This window comes from Gorilla gorilla, chromosome 2, assembly GCF_029281585.2.
Source record: "Gorilla gorilla gorilla isolate KB3781 chromosome 2, NHGRI_mGorGor1-v2.1_pri, whole genome shotgun sequence".
Lineage (NCBI taxonomy): Eukaryota > Metazoa > Chordata > Mammalia > Primates > Hominidae > Gorilla > Gorilla gorilla.
In genome coordinates this window covers 192,318,720-192,332,379 of record NC_086017.1, presented here as the reverse complement: position 1 = coordinate 192,332,379, position 13,660 = coordinate 192,318,720, and the positions used below count along the sequence as shown (strand labels likewise).

The following is a 13,660-nucleotide window of genomic DNA, read 5'->3' as shown; positions in this document are numbered from 1 at the left end:
TTGCATGCCTGTATCAAAATATCTCATGTACCCCATGAATACATACACCTACTATGTACCCAAAAAAAGCTTTTTAAACAAATTTAAAAATTTTTTTATAAAGAGATGAACCCTAGGAAGAGCCCACTCAACATCTTTTACCACAGCCTTAGAGGCAATCTCAATACAGATGTGATGAGAACAGTTATCTATTAGTTTGCTCTGAAAGGCAGCCATCAGAATTCTTTTTCAATATGCATTTTAAAATTAAATAATATGTACTAGCATTTCTTCTCTCCTTCACAAGGAGAGAGAAAAATAAGCCAAGATTAGCAACAGGTCATTGTGTTGCTGCTCTGAGCAAAACCATCACTTGCTTTTGTGGAAAGTAAAAGCTTCCAATAATTTACCATGTATCTATTTTCTTACATTAAGCTTCAAAAATAGTGGGTCCTCTTTCTCAACTCTGTCTTTGTGGTAGCAACAGTGGGGAGCATGGTTCATGCAGCTCTTTGTCCGCGCCCAGGAGCTACACTCCCTTGAGATGACTGGCCAGGAGGCAGCTGCCCAAATCAAGGCACATGTAGCCTCACTGAAGGGCACTGCCTGGGAAGATCAACCTGTGCTCCTGGCAAGCACACCCCTAAAGGATGAGACTACCCTGGGCGAGTACAGTGTGGAGGCCCTGATTACCCTGGAAGTAGCCATCCACATGCTTAGAGGGAAAGTCCATGTTTCTCTGGCCCATTCTGGGAAAGTGAGAGGTCAGACTCTCACGGTGGCCAAATGGAGGAAGAGGAGGAGGGGGAGAAGGAAGAAGAGGAAGAGGAAGAAGAGGAAGAAAAAGAAGAAGAGGAGGAGGAGGAGGAATAAGAAGAAGAGGGAGAAGAAGAAGAAGAGGAAGAAGGAGGAGGAGGAGGAGAAGGAGGAGGAAAAGAAAAAGAAGAAGATGATGACAGGCAGGGTTAAGTGGTGGATTCAGTACAACCAGCGCATTGTCAATGTTGTGCCCACCTTCGGCAAGAAGAAGGTCCCCAATCCAACTCTTAAGTCCTTTGTAATTCTGGATTTCTCTAATAAAAAAGCCACTTAGCTCAAAAAAATAAACAAAATAAATTAAAAAATAAAAATAGAGGGTCACTAGTCACCATAAACAATGCTTATAATCCTGAATTGAAATAATATGTCTAAGAGGAAAGGAAAGAAAGGAGAGTTTAGTAGATTATTCAACTACCTTTTCTTATTCATAGAATATTCTCAACCAATTAATAAGCAATTACATTAACATCAGCTGAGATGCCCAAGGAAAGAGCCATCTGATGCATTTATTAAATTAACCCAATACTCTCTGAGCTGATATCAACCGAAAAAAAATACAAGGAATAAAATAAGAAGAAAACTTGGAAAGATTTTAGGGACCTACTTCCCTGAGCTCTAAATAATATCTACAGTAAAGGAGACAGAGTAGAAAGGGCAGGTTAAATTCAAATAAGATAGGAAGACAAAGGTTGCTATGGGTATTCTGAAAGGAACTTTGAGTAATATCTGGCAAATTCCACAAAAACATCATAGAAATTAGTCTGCAATTTCATCAGGAAATTCTTTTAACTCTTTGACAGAGTTCTACAATTTTACCTACTTATACCTAGGAATAAGATTGTTAGGACATTTTGTACTGACGTCCATAGCAATTTCATTCTCTGCAGGCTCTCGGTAATTTTAGATCTCAAATACACCTTGTAAGAAGTTCATAAAACATAGAAAAAAAGTTCATCATAGATTCCTAGAGTATCATGTTTCTTAACCCTTGTCCAGACTAACTCCTTTATTATTTATCAAATATGTATACATGTTTACATCAGGTACGGTTCCAGATGCTTATGCATATTATTTAATTCTTCCAACAACCCTCTAAGGCAAGTGCAGAGGTCAATTTGCCCAAAGTCATAATAGTGAAAGGGATCCAAATCCAGGCCATTTGGCTCCAGCATCCATGTACCTGACCACTAAACTATGTTCTCGCTACTTGAATAAAGGAATTAATGAAAAATGAAGTCATATGAATGTCTTACCTAGAAGTTTGTGTCATCATTTATCTTCTCTTTATGCACCTGTGCATTGCCTTTTGTACATATTGAGGTTCTCTCTTTCAGAAGGCAAGTCTTCAAGGTGCAATTCTCCTGTCAAACCTCTAGAAAGAATACCCACACTCTGCACTCCCATTTCTGTACCAGCTACTTATTCCATAAACTTTACGCAACTTGGTTCCCCACCCCTTCCAGCTTCTCTATAACACTGCTCTCTTGACAGGTTTCTGAACCGCCCTATCCAATGGTCTGTTTCTCAGGCTCATGTGTCTCTGACTACCAGCTCCTTCCTAGATCCTTTTATTCCTTTGTTTCCTGCTATCTTCTTTCTCCAACTTCTTCTTGAATGCATTCCTCTGTTTCTTGCTGGTTGACCCTGACTCTGTTTCTCACTGGTGGATCCTGACGCTTCTCAGGATCTAGGTTGGTCTCTCTCTCATTCTCTTTCTCATTCCAGGTATATATTTTTAAAAACCTTCTCCAATCCTTCAGTAGCTTCTATTCTTTACTCTAGTTTCTGAAGTCTGGCTGGCCCCAGAACTTAACTTGTCATCACTGTGAGAGTGGGTCTATCTCTTCAGGAAGAAAGTCACATTAACTCACATTAACCAATCTCATAAGACTAATACATAAGAATGACAAAATATTCACTTACAATAAAAAGTAGATGTCAAAGGACTTCTATCCATAGTGTATCCATACACACAGAGCTAAATTATGATCAATATACCAGTCTGTTAATTTAAAATAAGTAGTATTAATCACACACACAAAATAATAACAGACACAGAATTCTTTATTAAGTCCATTTTTTTCCATAGACACTCCAGGTGGGAAGCTAAATTATAATCAGAAGACTGGCAGGTTAGTATGGAAAAGAAAAGAAGAAAATAATTACATGACTTGAATGCTTAATGGCATCAGGCTGAGATTCACAGGTCTATCTAGCTCTATAATAGTGCAATATCTGCCATGGGGATCCAGCAAGTAGAGTAGTTGTGTCAGATACCATCTGCCCTGAATGAATGAATGAATGAATGAATGTTGAACCTTGAGATCACTTATGCTTTACTCACTATATTAGAGTTTATTGTTGAAATCCTGACCCCTTTACAAGATTTGAGCTGCAAGATGGCAAGGGCCATATACATTCATCACTGTGTCTCCAGCATCAAGCATAGTGTCTGGCACTTAGTAGACAGAAAGCAATAAATGTTTGTTAAAATTAATTAAAGTCATCCACATATTTATAAATGTGAATAAGACACATGCCAAAGTTGGCTTTCATGTGAGTTATCCGGAAAGTCCTCTTGTGTCTTGTTTTCAGAGTTTATTAGGTCAAATAGTATGCCTTGCTTTCAAATGTTTATATCTGGCTCATATTTTTAAAAATTGCAAAATAGTAGACTACACAGTTTTCATTTTGTCTATCTTATTTCCTACAAATTTTAACTACTTATTTCTCCTACCCAGTGAGTAATCCTTAATCCAACCCCCACCCCTTTATCTTTGATGTTTCTCATTCTCAGTAGGTGGAGAATGTGTCTGCACAGAGACAGCGGAACAGATTCTGCATGCCTCTGTGGGCCAACCCGGGGCACTCATGGGGTTAAAAGCACTGCAGTAATATTAAACACATGTTTCAAGTCAGCAGGGTGCCAGCCTGAGATGTCCTCAAAGCCTAATTTGATAGATATTATGCCATACACTGCTGCAAGTAGTAATGAAGAAAGTAAAAATTTTATGGATGAGCAAAATAGGAGCTCTTATGGATGGAGTGTTTTTAAATCAGGTGTATAATTTATCCAATGTCAGACCACATGTAGAGTGCATTACTCAATTGAACTTACAAGCAGATAGGAAAGCAGTTTCTTTTAATAAGCACTTCTTCAACTTATTGGCTGTACAATTACTTGCACCAAATTACCAGCAGCTGCTGCCTGTTTGGTATTTTATCCTAGACAAGGAGTTACATTAGTTTCTAATCAACAAGCCATTCAAGGACTCTTTATAATTTTTAGCTTAATTCCACTTTTATTTGAAACTTATTAATTGAAATATCCAGTATTCTCATGACGGTACCTACTCAACTGCTGAGGTAAAGGGGAAAAGGGAGGGCAGATACTCCCAAACTTATTTACAATATATGTAACATCATACAAACTCTACTGAGCTCACGTTACCTTATAGGCTGAATTTTGACATTAACTGATAACTGTATTTACCCATCTATATGTTTAGAGTCAATAATTGTTTTATGTCTCTAAATGGTCTATCTCCATGAATATCTGTTAACTGCACCTTTGAGCATTAACCAGTTCACCAGTACATTCAATACAGAGCTTCTCAGTTTCAGCGCTATTGATATTTTGGGCTGACTCTTCATTGCGGAGGATGTCCTGGCATTGCCGTTTAGCATGATTCTTGGCCTCTACCCACTAGATGCCAGTGGCACCATTCCACCTCCAACTGCCAGTTATGACCACCAACAAATGTGAGCAAGCATTGTCAAATCACCAGAGACTATTTAAAAGATTTGAGGAAATTAAGGAGAAAGGGCTTCAAAAATCATTATGAGGAACATTTTCAAATTATTTGTTAAAGACTCTTCAAAGTATTCCTACAGAGACTGTATTTGTGTGCACATAGTTCAGAATTGCTTACTGTATGAATAATGGTAAAATGATATTGTGAAAGAATTTATTTGAAATAAAATTATTCTATTTTGATACCCTATTTGGAAGCTACTTGCAGAGCCAAAAGCAAAAGTAAATGACTTTTTGAGATATGGAACAAGAACTGCTTATAGCTAAATAAAACAAACATTTGAAGAACTACTCTCACTGTAGAAAAAAACCTGTTGACTAATTTTGTAGAAGTATAATTATATTTTTATGTCAACAGAGCCAGGATGTCTAATTCAAAAAACTTTTCCTTTCTTTGAAATTACGTTATAAGTTATCTCCCACGTTAAATTATGAAACTGGTAGGAGCAGGTGAATGCTAATGACTTCAAGTCCCAAAAATGCTAATGACTTCAAGTCCCAAAAATGCTAACTCAAGTTCAAGATTTTCCTCACAGGGCTTTCAAATCCACGCTCGTGTTTTCTAAAGGCCATAATCAAAACTAATGTCAAGAATCATTAGAGTACCCACTATATGATGAAGAACCACAAAAGTGAAAGAAAATTAAATTGTCACCTCAAAGTCTCCTTCACTAAGAATTTACCATCTATCATCTTCCATCTAGTTGTACGTTGAAAGATCCAAATAACATACAGTTGAAGGCAGGAACCTTCATAGTGTAATGTAGAAACTTAAAGTACAGGATTTTAAAAGTCATTTTAGTACTTACAGATACTTTCTTGTGGGATAAAGAGAGAAAAGAAAAATAAAAAATAGAAGTAATTTAGACCTGCCAGGGCTCCTTCTTGACTCCATGGGAATTAGATATCCACAAAAGCTTCTCAGACTTTAATGTATACATGAGTCACCTCTGCATTACATTAAAATGTCAATTCTGACTGAGTCTGTCTAGGGCGGGAGCCTGAAAGTCCACTTTTCTTAAAAAAATTCCCAGGTGATATCAATATTGCTGATCCATGCATCAGACTTTGAAGAGCAAGGATTTGTCTACAACATCCCTACCAATTAGCCATCAAGCTAGAAAATAATTACAAAAAATACCAAGACATTTCCACACCTATTGAAATCTTCATTCTCAGATTCTTTCTAGAACTGGTGCCCAGACCATGGGAAACATGAGGGACTAGCTTGAGGAAAATTTTACATTAATTAAGCAAAACCACCAAGAAACAACTGGCTAAGTCTCAATTTCTTGAAGTCAATTCAAGCTGAATTTCTTTGTACTAATAGTTTATAGAATTCAAAAATGAACAGTGGAATTTCCATATGAACATACTTCCTTTTTTCATAGCAATTTTACTTTTTTTCAACTTTTATTTTAGAATCAGGGTGTAGAGATTTGTTACGTATATTGTGCAATGCTGGGGACAAACCATGTTTTCACGGTTTCTGTGATAGTCTAAGGACATATTCCCTTCTTCTTATCATGTGTCAACATGACTCCAATTAAATACTGAAAAATAGAAAACCATCCCACCTCAAGCACAAGTTCTTCAGCAATAGCCCAACCCTATAGGGAAATCAAACTTATCATCAGATTTTTCAGATAACTTTGGTATATTTTGACCAGAGTGGCAAGAATATATCATAAGTCTGTTATTTTATAAGGAAATAAGGGGAAGTACATTATCAAGTCTACTCCTTTTCTCTGAGACCAAAAAAAAAAGTCCTCCAATTACCTAAAAGAGTCAAAGAACTTTCAGTTCCCAGCAGCCTCAGATGCACTGACTTGAAGTCAGACCTATAAAAACACAGTTAGTTCTTGATTATAGTTTAAGGTAATCCAGATCCTCTATTTTACACTTGTGGTTTTACTTCAGCCTATTTTATAGATTAGTGTTCTATCTAGCTAGGAGAAGTAAAACTCAATAGCTTGAAACAAAGAGCTAATGTGGTTCTGATGTCATTTAATGATTTTGTGATCACTTTAAATATTCAAAATATTTAACATATTTTGGCTTCAAGCAATCAGAACTGAAGCTTCAACTAATCAAAATGAACACTATCTGTAAAAAGCCATCAGCACGGCTATACTGGTGCATGCTGGCTGCATATCGGCCTACTCTTGAACATGAAGACAGAAATCCCCACAGAACAGTGTTATATCATAAAGCAGTTTTATCATGGGTAAACTTATATCAGGAAACATCTTTATTCAGAATAAGAATAAATGTGTAGTTGCCTCCAAAGTTATTTGTGAATCTTCACTGAAGCCAATCATATTTAACACATTTATAAATGTTCAGAAAGCTCAAACTTATTCCATATTAAAGCTTCAGATTTGTAGCTAAGAGAAAAGGTAATAAACAGGTATGAAAATCTTACCATTTGTATAAGTCACTAGAAATGTAATAACTAGACTTCAACTTAGTACGTACAAGCTAACATATTTTATGATAAATAGCATAGGTATACAATGAATGGCTCTGAGCTATCAGCTTCAGGCAGGGAAGGCACACACCTGGAAGTCATTGTTAGTTCTCTAAGGAAACTGACTGAATTGTCTTTTGGGTTAAAACATGAAGAAAATGTAAATGCATGCAGCAGAATATTAGAAACTCAGTGAGATTAGCATTGTATAAATTTCCAATGTATATACTCTTTGAATGCCACATGAGATTATAGTCACCACGTCTCAAATAATAACATGAAGCCAGAGAAACCACAAGCAACAAAGGAAATAGCAACTAACATGGGGGGTAGAGTGCTGCTATTTGAGGCATATTGAAATGTTAGCCTCTTCAGCTTGGAAAGGCAAATGTTGAATGAGGAAGTTGACTACAATTTACCCAATTATAAATTATCTGAATAATATGATCCAGGCTTGTTCCCTAACAGAATGGTGGAGGAGCATATTTTGAAACTTCAGTGAAATAAGTTTAGGACACTAAATGAAGGAGTGGTTAGCAACTTAATTTCACCAGCATCATCTATCCCCTGCCCACCTTCTCCCACTTATCACCCCCTGCAAGAGTTAGCACAAGAAGGAAGCAAAAACTTCAGGCAGGAGTTTGTTTACCAGTTCAGTGCCAAGCACTGGGCTAAAAGCTGGGGCAATGAAAAAAATTAACAGATATATGGCTTCTGCTCTGTTAACTTGAAAGCCAACTGGCATTAGTTAGCTGAATGAAGTGACTGAATGAAGACCTGAACAATCACACACATAGAGTAAAGTTACAACTGACATCAGTGCTGTAAAGAAGGCCACATAGTACTATAATAGCATCTAGCAGTGGGCCTTGACCTAACTTGGGAGAAGGCCATTGTTTGGAAGTGTGATGTCCTTAAGCATGGGTAGAATTTGAACTAACTAGTTAAAAAAAGAAAAAAGAAAAATGGCTACGAATTAAAGCCAGACTATCCTTTAACTTTCAGGGAACTCTGAAGCTTCCAATTATACTAATACTCATACCCACTTCAATGAAAAATGCCTGAAAGACAGACTGCTGGAACCTCCAGTGACAACAAACACCAGGTGAAGGACCCAGAGTCTGATCCCCAAAGGAAAATTTGCCTAGCCACAAATCATATAGAATTAATTGGTATGTCCCCAATGGAGGTTTCTAATAAAAATATTTTTTGAATAATGTGCACTGCCTCCTAGAATATTGTTAGCCATTTGAATGGTTAAATAAATTACCACACTTTATGAAGCATAGAACCAGTTGACTTTTCTCCAAAAATTCACTGATTCCTTTGGTCTCCAATGGAAATTAATAAAATTTGATACAGCCATCCTAGCACTTTCTAGTTTGACTTATATTGTAATTAGTTATAAAATGCCCATCTTGCTACCAGAGCGTGAATTTGTGGTGGAGGCATGCTTTTCATTTGTGCATTCCTAACAGAAAGCATAGGACCTTGCTCATAACAGGCAGTCAATAAATGTTTGTTGACTTGAAAGACAATAGTGAAGGCTTTAATTTACTAACACAAGTCATTGACTAACCATCATTATCTACTGCATTTGTGTTTGTGAACACTGACATTTAAGGATGCTCTGTTAATACATACACCAGGGCCCTCCCAAACAGGAACACAGCCCTGCTCTCAAGCTTGACAGGACTGTCTTTATCATCTGATGCCCTCAATTCCAGAAAAGACTTCTTCTTTCCAAACACAGTCATTACATCCAAGTACACATTTCAGGGGGGCTAAAATGTTGACTTTGAACTTCAACAAAAGTCACTTTAGTTCCTTTACTCCTATTTCTCTTTAAAGACACCACTCTGCAGTTAGCAAAATTCTACTCAGATTGATGACTGCTAGCCTGATCTCCAATCCTGTACCTCTCCATCATATATACAGTCATGCACCTCATAACAACGTTTTGGTCAACAATAGACCACACATACAATGGTGTTCCCATAGGATTACAATACAGTATTTTTACTATACCTTTTCTATGTTTAGATACACAAATATCATTGTGTTACAAATAGGAGCAATAGGCTATACCACATAGCCTAGGTGTGTAGTAGGCTATACTATCTAGGTTTTTGTAACTACACTATATGATGTTCAGATAATGACAAAATCATCTAATGATGTATTTCTCAGAATATATTCCCATTATTGAGTGGCACATGACTGTCTATATTTATTGTATTTATTATCTATTTATTGCTTATCTCCCCCACTACACTATAGATTTTAAATAAATTTATTCACTCCTCTACCCTTGCAACCTTTACCCACATGTTCTGGCATTGTAATTAGTACTCCACAAATATCTGTTAATCACATAAATTAATTCAGTATCCATAGGGCCTACAATATGCCCAAAACCGAACCCATTATCTCTTGCTTAATTCTCCCACAAATTCATGTTCTACTTTTTATCATATCATTGTTTATTCAGTCTCCCAAACCAGAACTTGGAAACTATTCTACAACCTCCCGCATTTTATTCTCCACAACCCATCAATCAAGTCTGGTCAACTCTTCCATTTACATATTTATTGAACCTATTCAGTGTCCTCCATTCCTACAACCAAATTTTCTGGTTCAGGTCACCATCACCTCCCCTGATTACTGGAAAAGCTTAATAACAGCTCTTATGGCTTTTATTTGTCCCCCTCAAGTTCATTCTCCACATTGAAATCAAAGGTATCTTTTTGAAAGTGTGAATCTTATTATGTCCTCCATGACATTAAACCCATGACTGGTTCTTCAGCAAAGCCTTCAGGATAAAATCTTCTTCTTTCATGGTTTATAAAACTTTTCTTGATCTGGCCTAGAACTCTGGTTGGCAAGTTAATTCATTTCAACTCTCTAGCTAATCAAGCTCTATTACTTCTCAGGTCTTCCCACTCTTACTTCCACCTGGAATACTGTCCTCATCAGTAACTCCACCTCACCCTTTTGTTCACAACTTGGAACTCACATCCTTTGAGAAGTCTTTTCTGGTTTACAGCATTGGTTACGTACTCCGCCTAAATGCTTTCAAAGATCCCTATGCTCATTAAGGTTCCATAACCATGCCTTAGAGTATTGTTTCATAAAGTAAAAGCTTGTGGTTCATGTGGTGAATCTATCCCTTCATCCATCTCTTCTATCTTCTCACAGGTAAAGAACAAAAAGAAGAAAGAGCAAGAGAAGTCCATTTGCTGAAGACAAAGGAAAGGTTTTCCTGTAGGTGTCCTCTGGAGGTGACAAGACAGGTCTGAACAGCTCTGTGATCATGGGCCAATGAGAAAACGGTGTGGACAAATCCTTCTGTTGCCTTTTTTCCCCCCAAATATGTTAGAATTTTATAAATAGATCATCTCGAACTTCTCAGAGAATTTGTGAGCTGGGAATTACTATTACTGCTTTGTTCTCCTTAGAAGTGAAGTTCAATTTATTTGTGTTTCTAATTTACCAAACGCCTTTTAATTATTAATACCCATTTTAAAATATGTAAGTAGATATTTGGGGAAATTAGAAGTACAGTTCTCTTCTTTCTGCATGACTACTTCATAAGCCTTATGGAAAGTCACAGAAAGTAAGAAGATAAGTCATTTTGAAAAGTCAAAGTAATATTCTTTATAAGAAAAGATCTGATTAATTTTAAGTGAACAATCACAAACTAACCATTGTAATTTCTGCAGCAAACCAAACCAGGCCTAGGTTTACAAGTAAAACTTTCCAGGTTTCTCATGTGCGCCATTATTTAGTTGTGAGTGCTCAAGACTGAGGCAGATGGTCCCATGATATCTTCTTTTGAAATTCAAAAGGCATGGGAATAGACCATTGGAAAGAAAGCTATGGGTACCCAATGGATATATTTAAAGTCTAAACTGAAATCACATGGTATTTAGCCCATCTCATTTCATCCCCTATTCATTTAAAATGTCACCATGATTCTAATAATTTTTAAAATACCTAGTGATTTTATTTCTTAGGGTATAATTATATAAATGGTATATGAAAACATTATACAAAGGTAAACACAACAAAGAGGTTTGTCATCTTCATGAAACAAGCAGATACACTCATTTTGTTTTATTAATCTTCCCATCAATAGGGAGAAAACAAAGTTCCACCTGTGGAAATTAGTGTGTTAAATAAAGTCTTATGAAAATATCACTCTGAGACACTGCATATGTGATTGACCCTTTCGACTTCTTTGTGCTGTTAAATAGTGCATTGCTTTTAGCAAAGCATTTACTAATAATGTCCTTCTTTGTATGTTCTTCACTAAATTATGAATTGCAAATCCTTGGGCTCAAGAAAGGATTTTGAGAAATCACGTAGACCAAGTTTTAGGCAAAATATATCTCAAATCAGGATGATTATGAACGTAACCTATTTTTTTAATGATTTTCAATTAAAAAATATGGAACGCTTCACGAATTTGCGTGTCATCCTTGCACAGGGGCCATGCTAATCTTCTCTGTATCGTTCCAATTTTAGTATATGTGCTGCCGAAGCGAGCACAAATGTAACCTATTTTTAAATATTAGCACAGAGGTACATTCCATCAAAGGAAACTGAGATAGGATTGACAGATTTAACAAATACAAATGCAGGACACCAGTTAAGTTTGAATCGCAGGAAAAAAAAAAACACTTTTTTTTTAGTATAAATATGTCCCGTGCAATATTTGAGGCATATTTATCCTTGAGAAGTGTTAACTGTTTAACTGAAATTCAAATTTAAATGGATGTCCTGTATTCCATCTGGTAACCCTAGGACTAAAACCTTGCCAAAGATAATTTCTGTCAGATGACTCAATTTCTCTGTTATAGATTGCCACATCTGAGATCATTCATCCAAGAGAGAGTGATCATAAGTTGACAACTTCAGGTTAATTAAGAACTAATTGTTGGTCAAGTTGTCAAAAGTCAATATTTCTGTCTTCAATGTAACAGTCAATTCAATCAATATAAATTTTTTTTAAAGATTTTAAACAAATATGATTTTTGTCATTATTTTTCCCTAATAAACTAGAAACATGATGGTGATCATTTCATTTTCCATATGAGATTACCTTTAATGGATAATATATAACTTTTTGTTAATTTAAAAATATATAACTTGAACTTTATGAAAGCTGACCTTAAAGGTAAGGCAGTGTATTTTTAGTAACATATAATTTGCTTGTATATTTTTAATATACCAAATGTATCATCCTGATGCCCAAATTCATTTATCTCCAATATTTCTCCTCTCACTGAATAATAACATACCCTACCTGGCCAGGTAAGAATTATGAATTATTCTCAATTCTTTTAATGTAATCCAGATATTTTATTTAAAACAAAACAATATGGGCCTGGTACAGGTCTGGGCTCTATGTGCAGGCTGCCTGAATCCAAACCTGGCACTGTTAGCCGGGGACTGCAGGAGCCACACCAGCCTCATCAACTGTGTGGGAGTTGGGTGAGGCCTTTGGCTACTGGCTATTCCCCACTTCCCTGGTGAACAATACTGCTAAGCAGGGGCAGCATAATCCCCTCTGGAACATAACCCCATTGGCTGGAGAACCACCCACCACCAATCCCCCAAGGAGAGTCTGAGCTCAGACCCGCCTAGCCCTGCCCCCAGCTGGTGGTCTTTCTCTACCCACTCTGGTGGCTGAACACAAAAGACATAAAGTCTTGGGAGCTTTATGGTCCTGCCCATTGCTTAAGAAGCAGAATACTTCCCCTGGCCAACTTAGGGCAAGCTCAAATCCCACTGCTACTACCATAGCTGGTGCTGTCTTGCAACCGCCACCTCCTGGCTGGAGGCCAACCAACTCAGGACATTACGGCAACTCATGACAGAATAACCTTGCTCCCGGGGAGAAGAAAACAACAGTTAATTCCACTGCCTGCAACGTCCTGGCTAACCAGAGGTCCTGAGTCTGTCCATGTGACAACTTCACTGCTAGCATAACCAGCATTCAAGAAAGCCAGCACACTAAACCTAACTACACCCAAGGAATCTCATCACTCCCCTGACACCTCAACCACTGGTATCCACAGCTGGGAGATCTGAAGAACGATCACATCACTGGACTCTTTCAGACATTCCCCAGCAGCAGCCTGGAGCCTGGTAGCCCCACTGGATGGCTAGACCTATAAGAGCAACAACAATCACTGCAGTCCAGCTCTCAGGGAGCCCCATCCCTAGGGGAAGTGGGAGAGCACCACATCAAGGGATCACCCTGTGGGACAAAAGAATCTGAACAGCAGGCCTTGAGTACCAGATCTTTCCACTGGAGGGTAGTTTCTCACAGCAGAGATACAATCGCAGTGCTGGGCATAGTAGGGGAAGTCTGCACCTCTACCCCAACAGGCAGGCTGCCGCTGTGATCATGAAAGGCCTTGGAAAAGGGGTCCTTGTTCCCCCTGGCACTCCACTGTAGACACAGCTGGGGCTGCCCCCACAGGAATGCAGCATGGAGGCACCTATAGGTAGCCTTTCTGGAAAAATTCAGGGTGAATGCAGCCACACAGGAGGAGCACCCCCAAGATTCA

At 37.6% G+C, this 13,660-nt stretch overlaps 1 protein-coding gene and 1 non-coding gene across 2 annotated transcripts; one reads left to right on the top strand and one right to left on the bottom strand.

The window, feature by feature from the left end:
- The first annotated feature begins 481 nt into the window (after window positions 1–481).
- On the top strand, window positions 482–1,072 carry LOC129532527 (ubiquitin-like FUBI-ribosomal protein eS30 fusion protein). Its single transcript, XM_055382144.1, has 2 exons — window positions 482–760; window positions 902–1,072. The coding sequence occupies exons 1-2, from the start codon at window positions 482–484 to the stop codon at window positions 1,070–1,072; spliced, it is 450 nt and encodes a 149-aa protein (XP_055238119.1).
- A 10,454-nt stretch (window positions 1,073–11,526) lies between these two features.
- LOC115934079 (U6 spliceosomal RNA) lies at window positions 11,527–11,633 on the bottom strand. The gene has a single exon (XR_004069928.1). It is a non-coding gene; the product is annotated as a U6 spliceosomal RNA (small nuclear RNA).
- Between the last annotated feature and the right edge of the window lie 2,027 nt (window positions 11,634–13,660).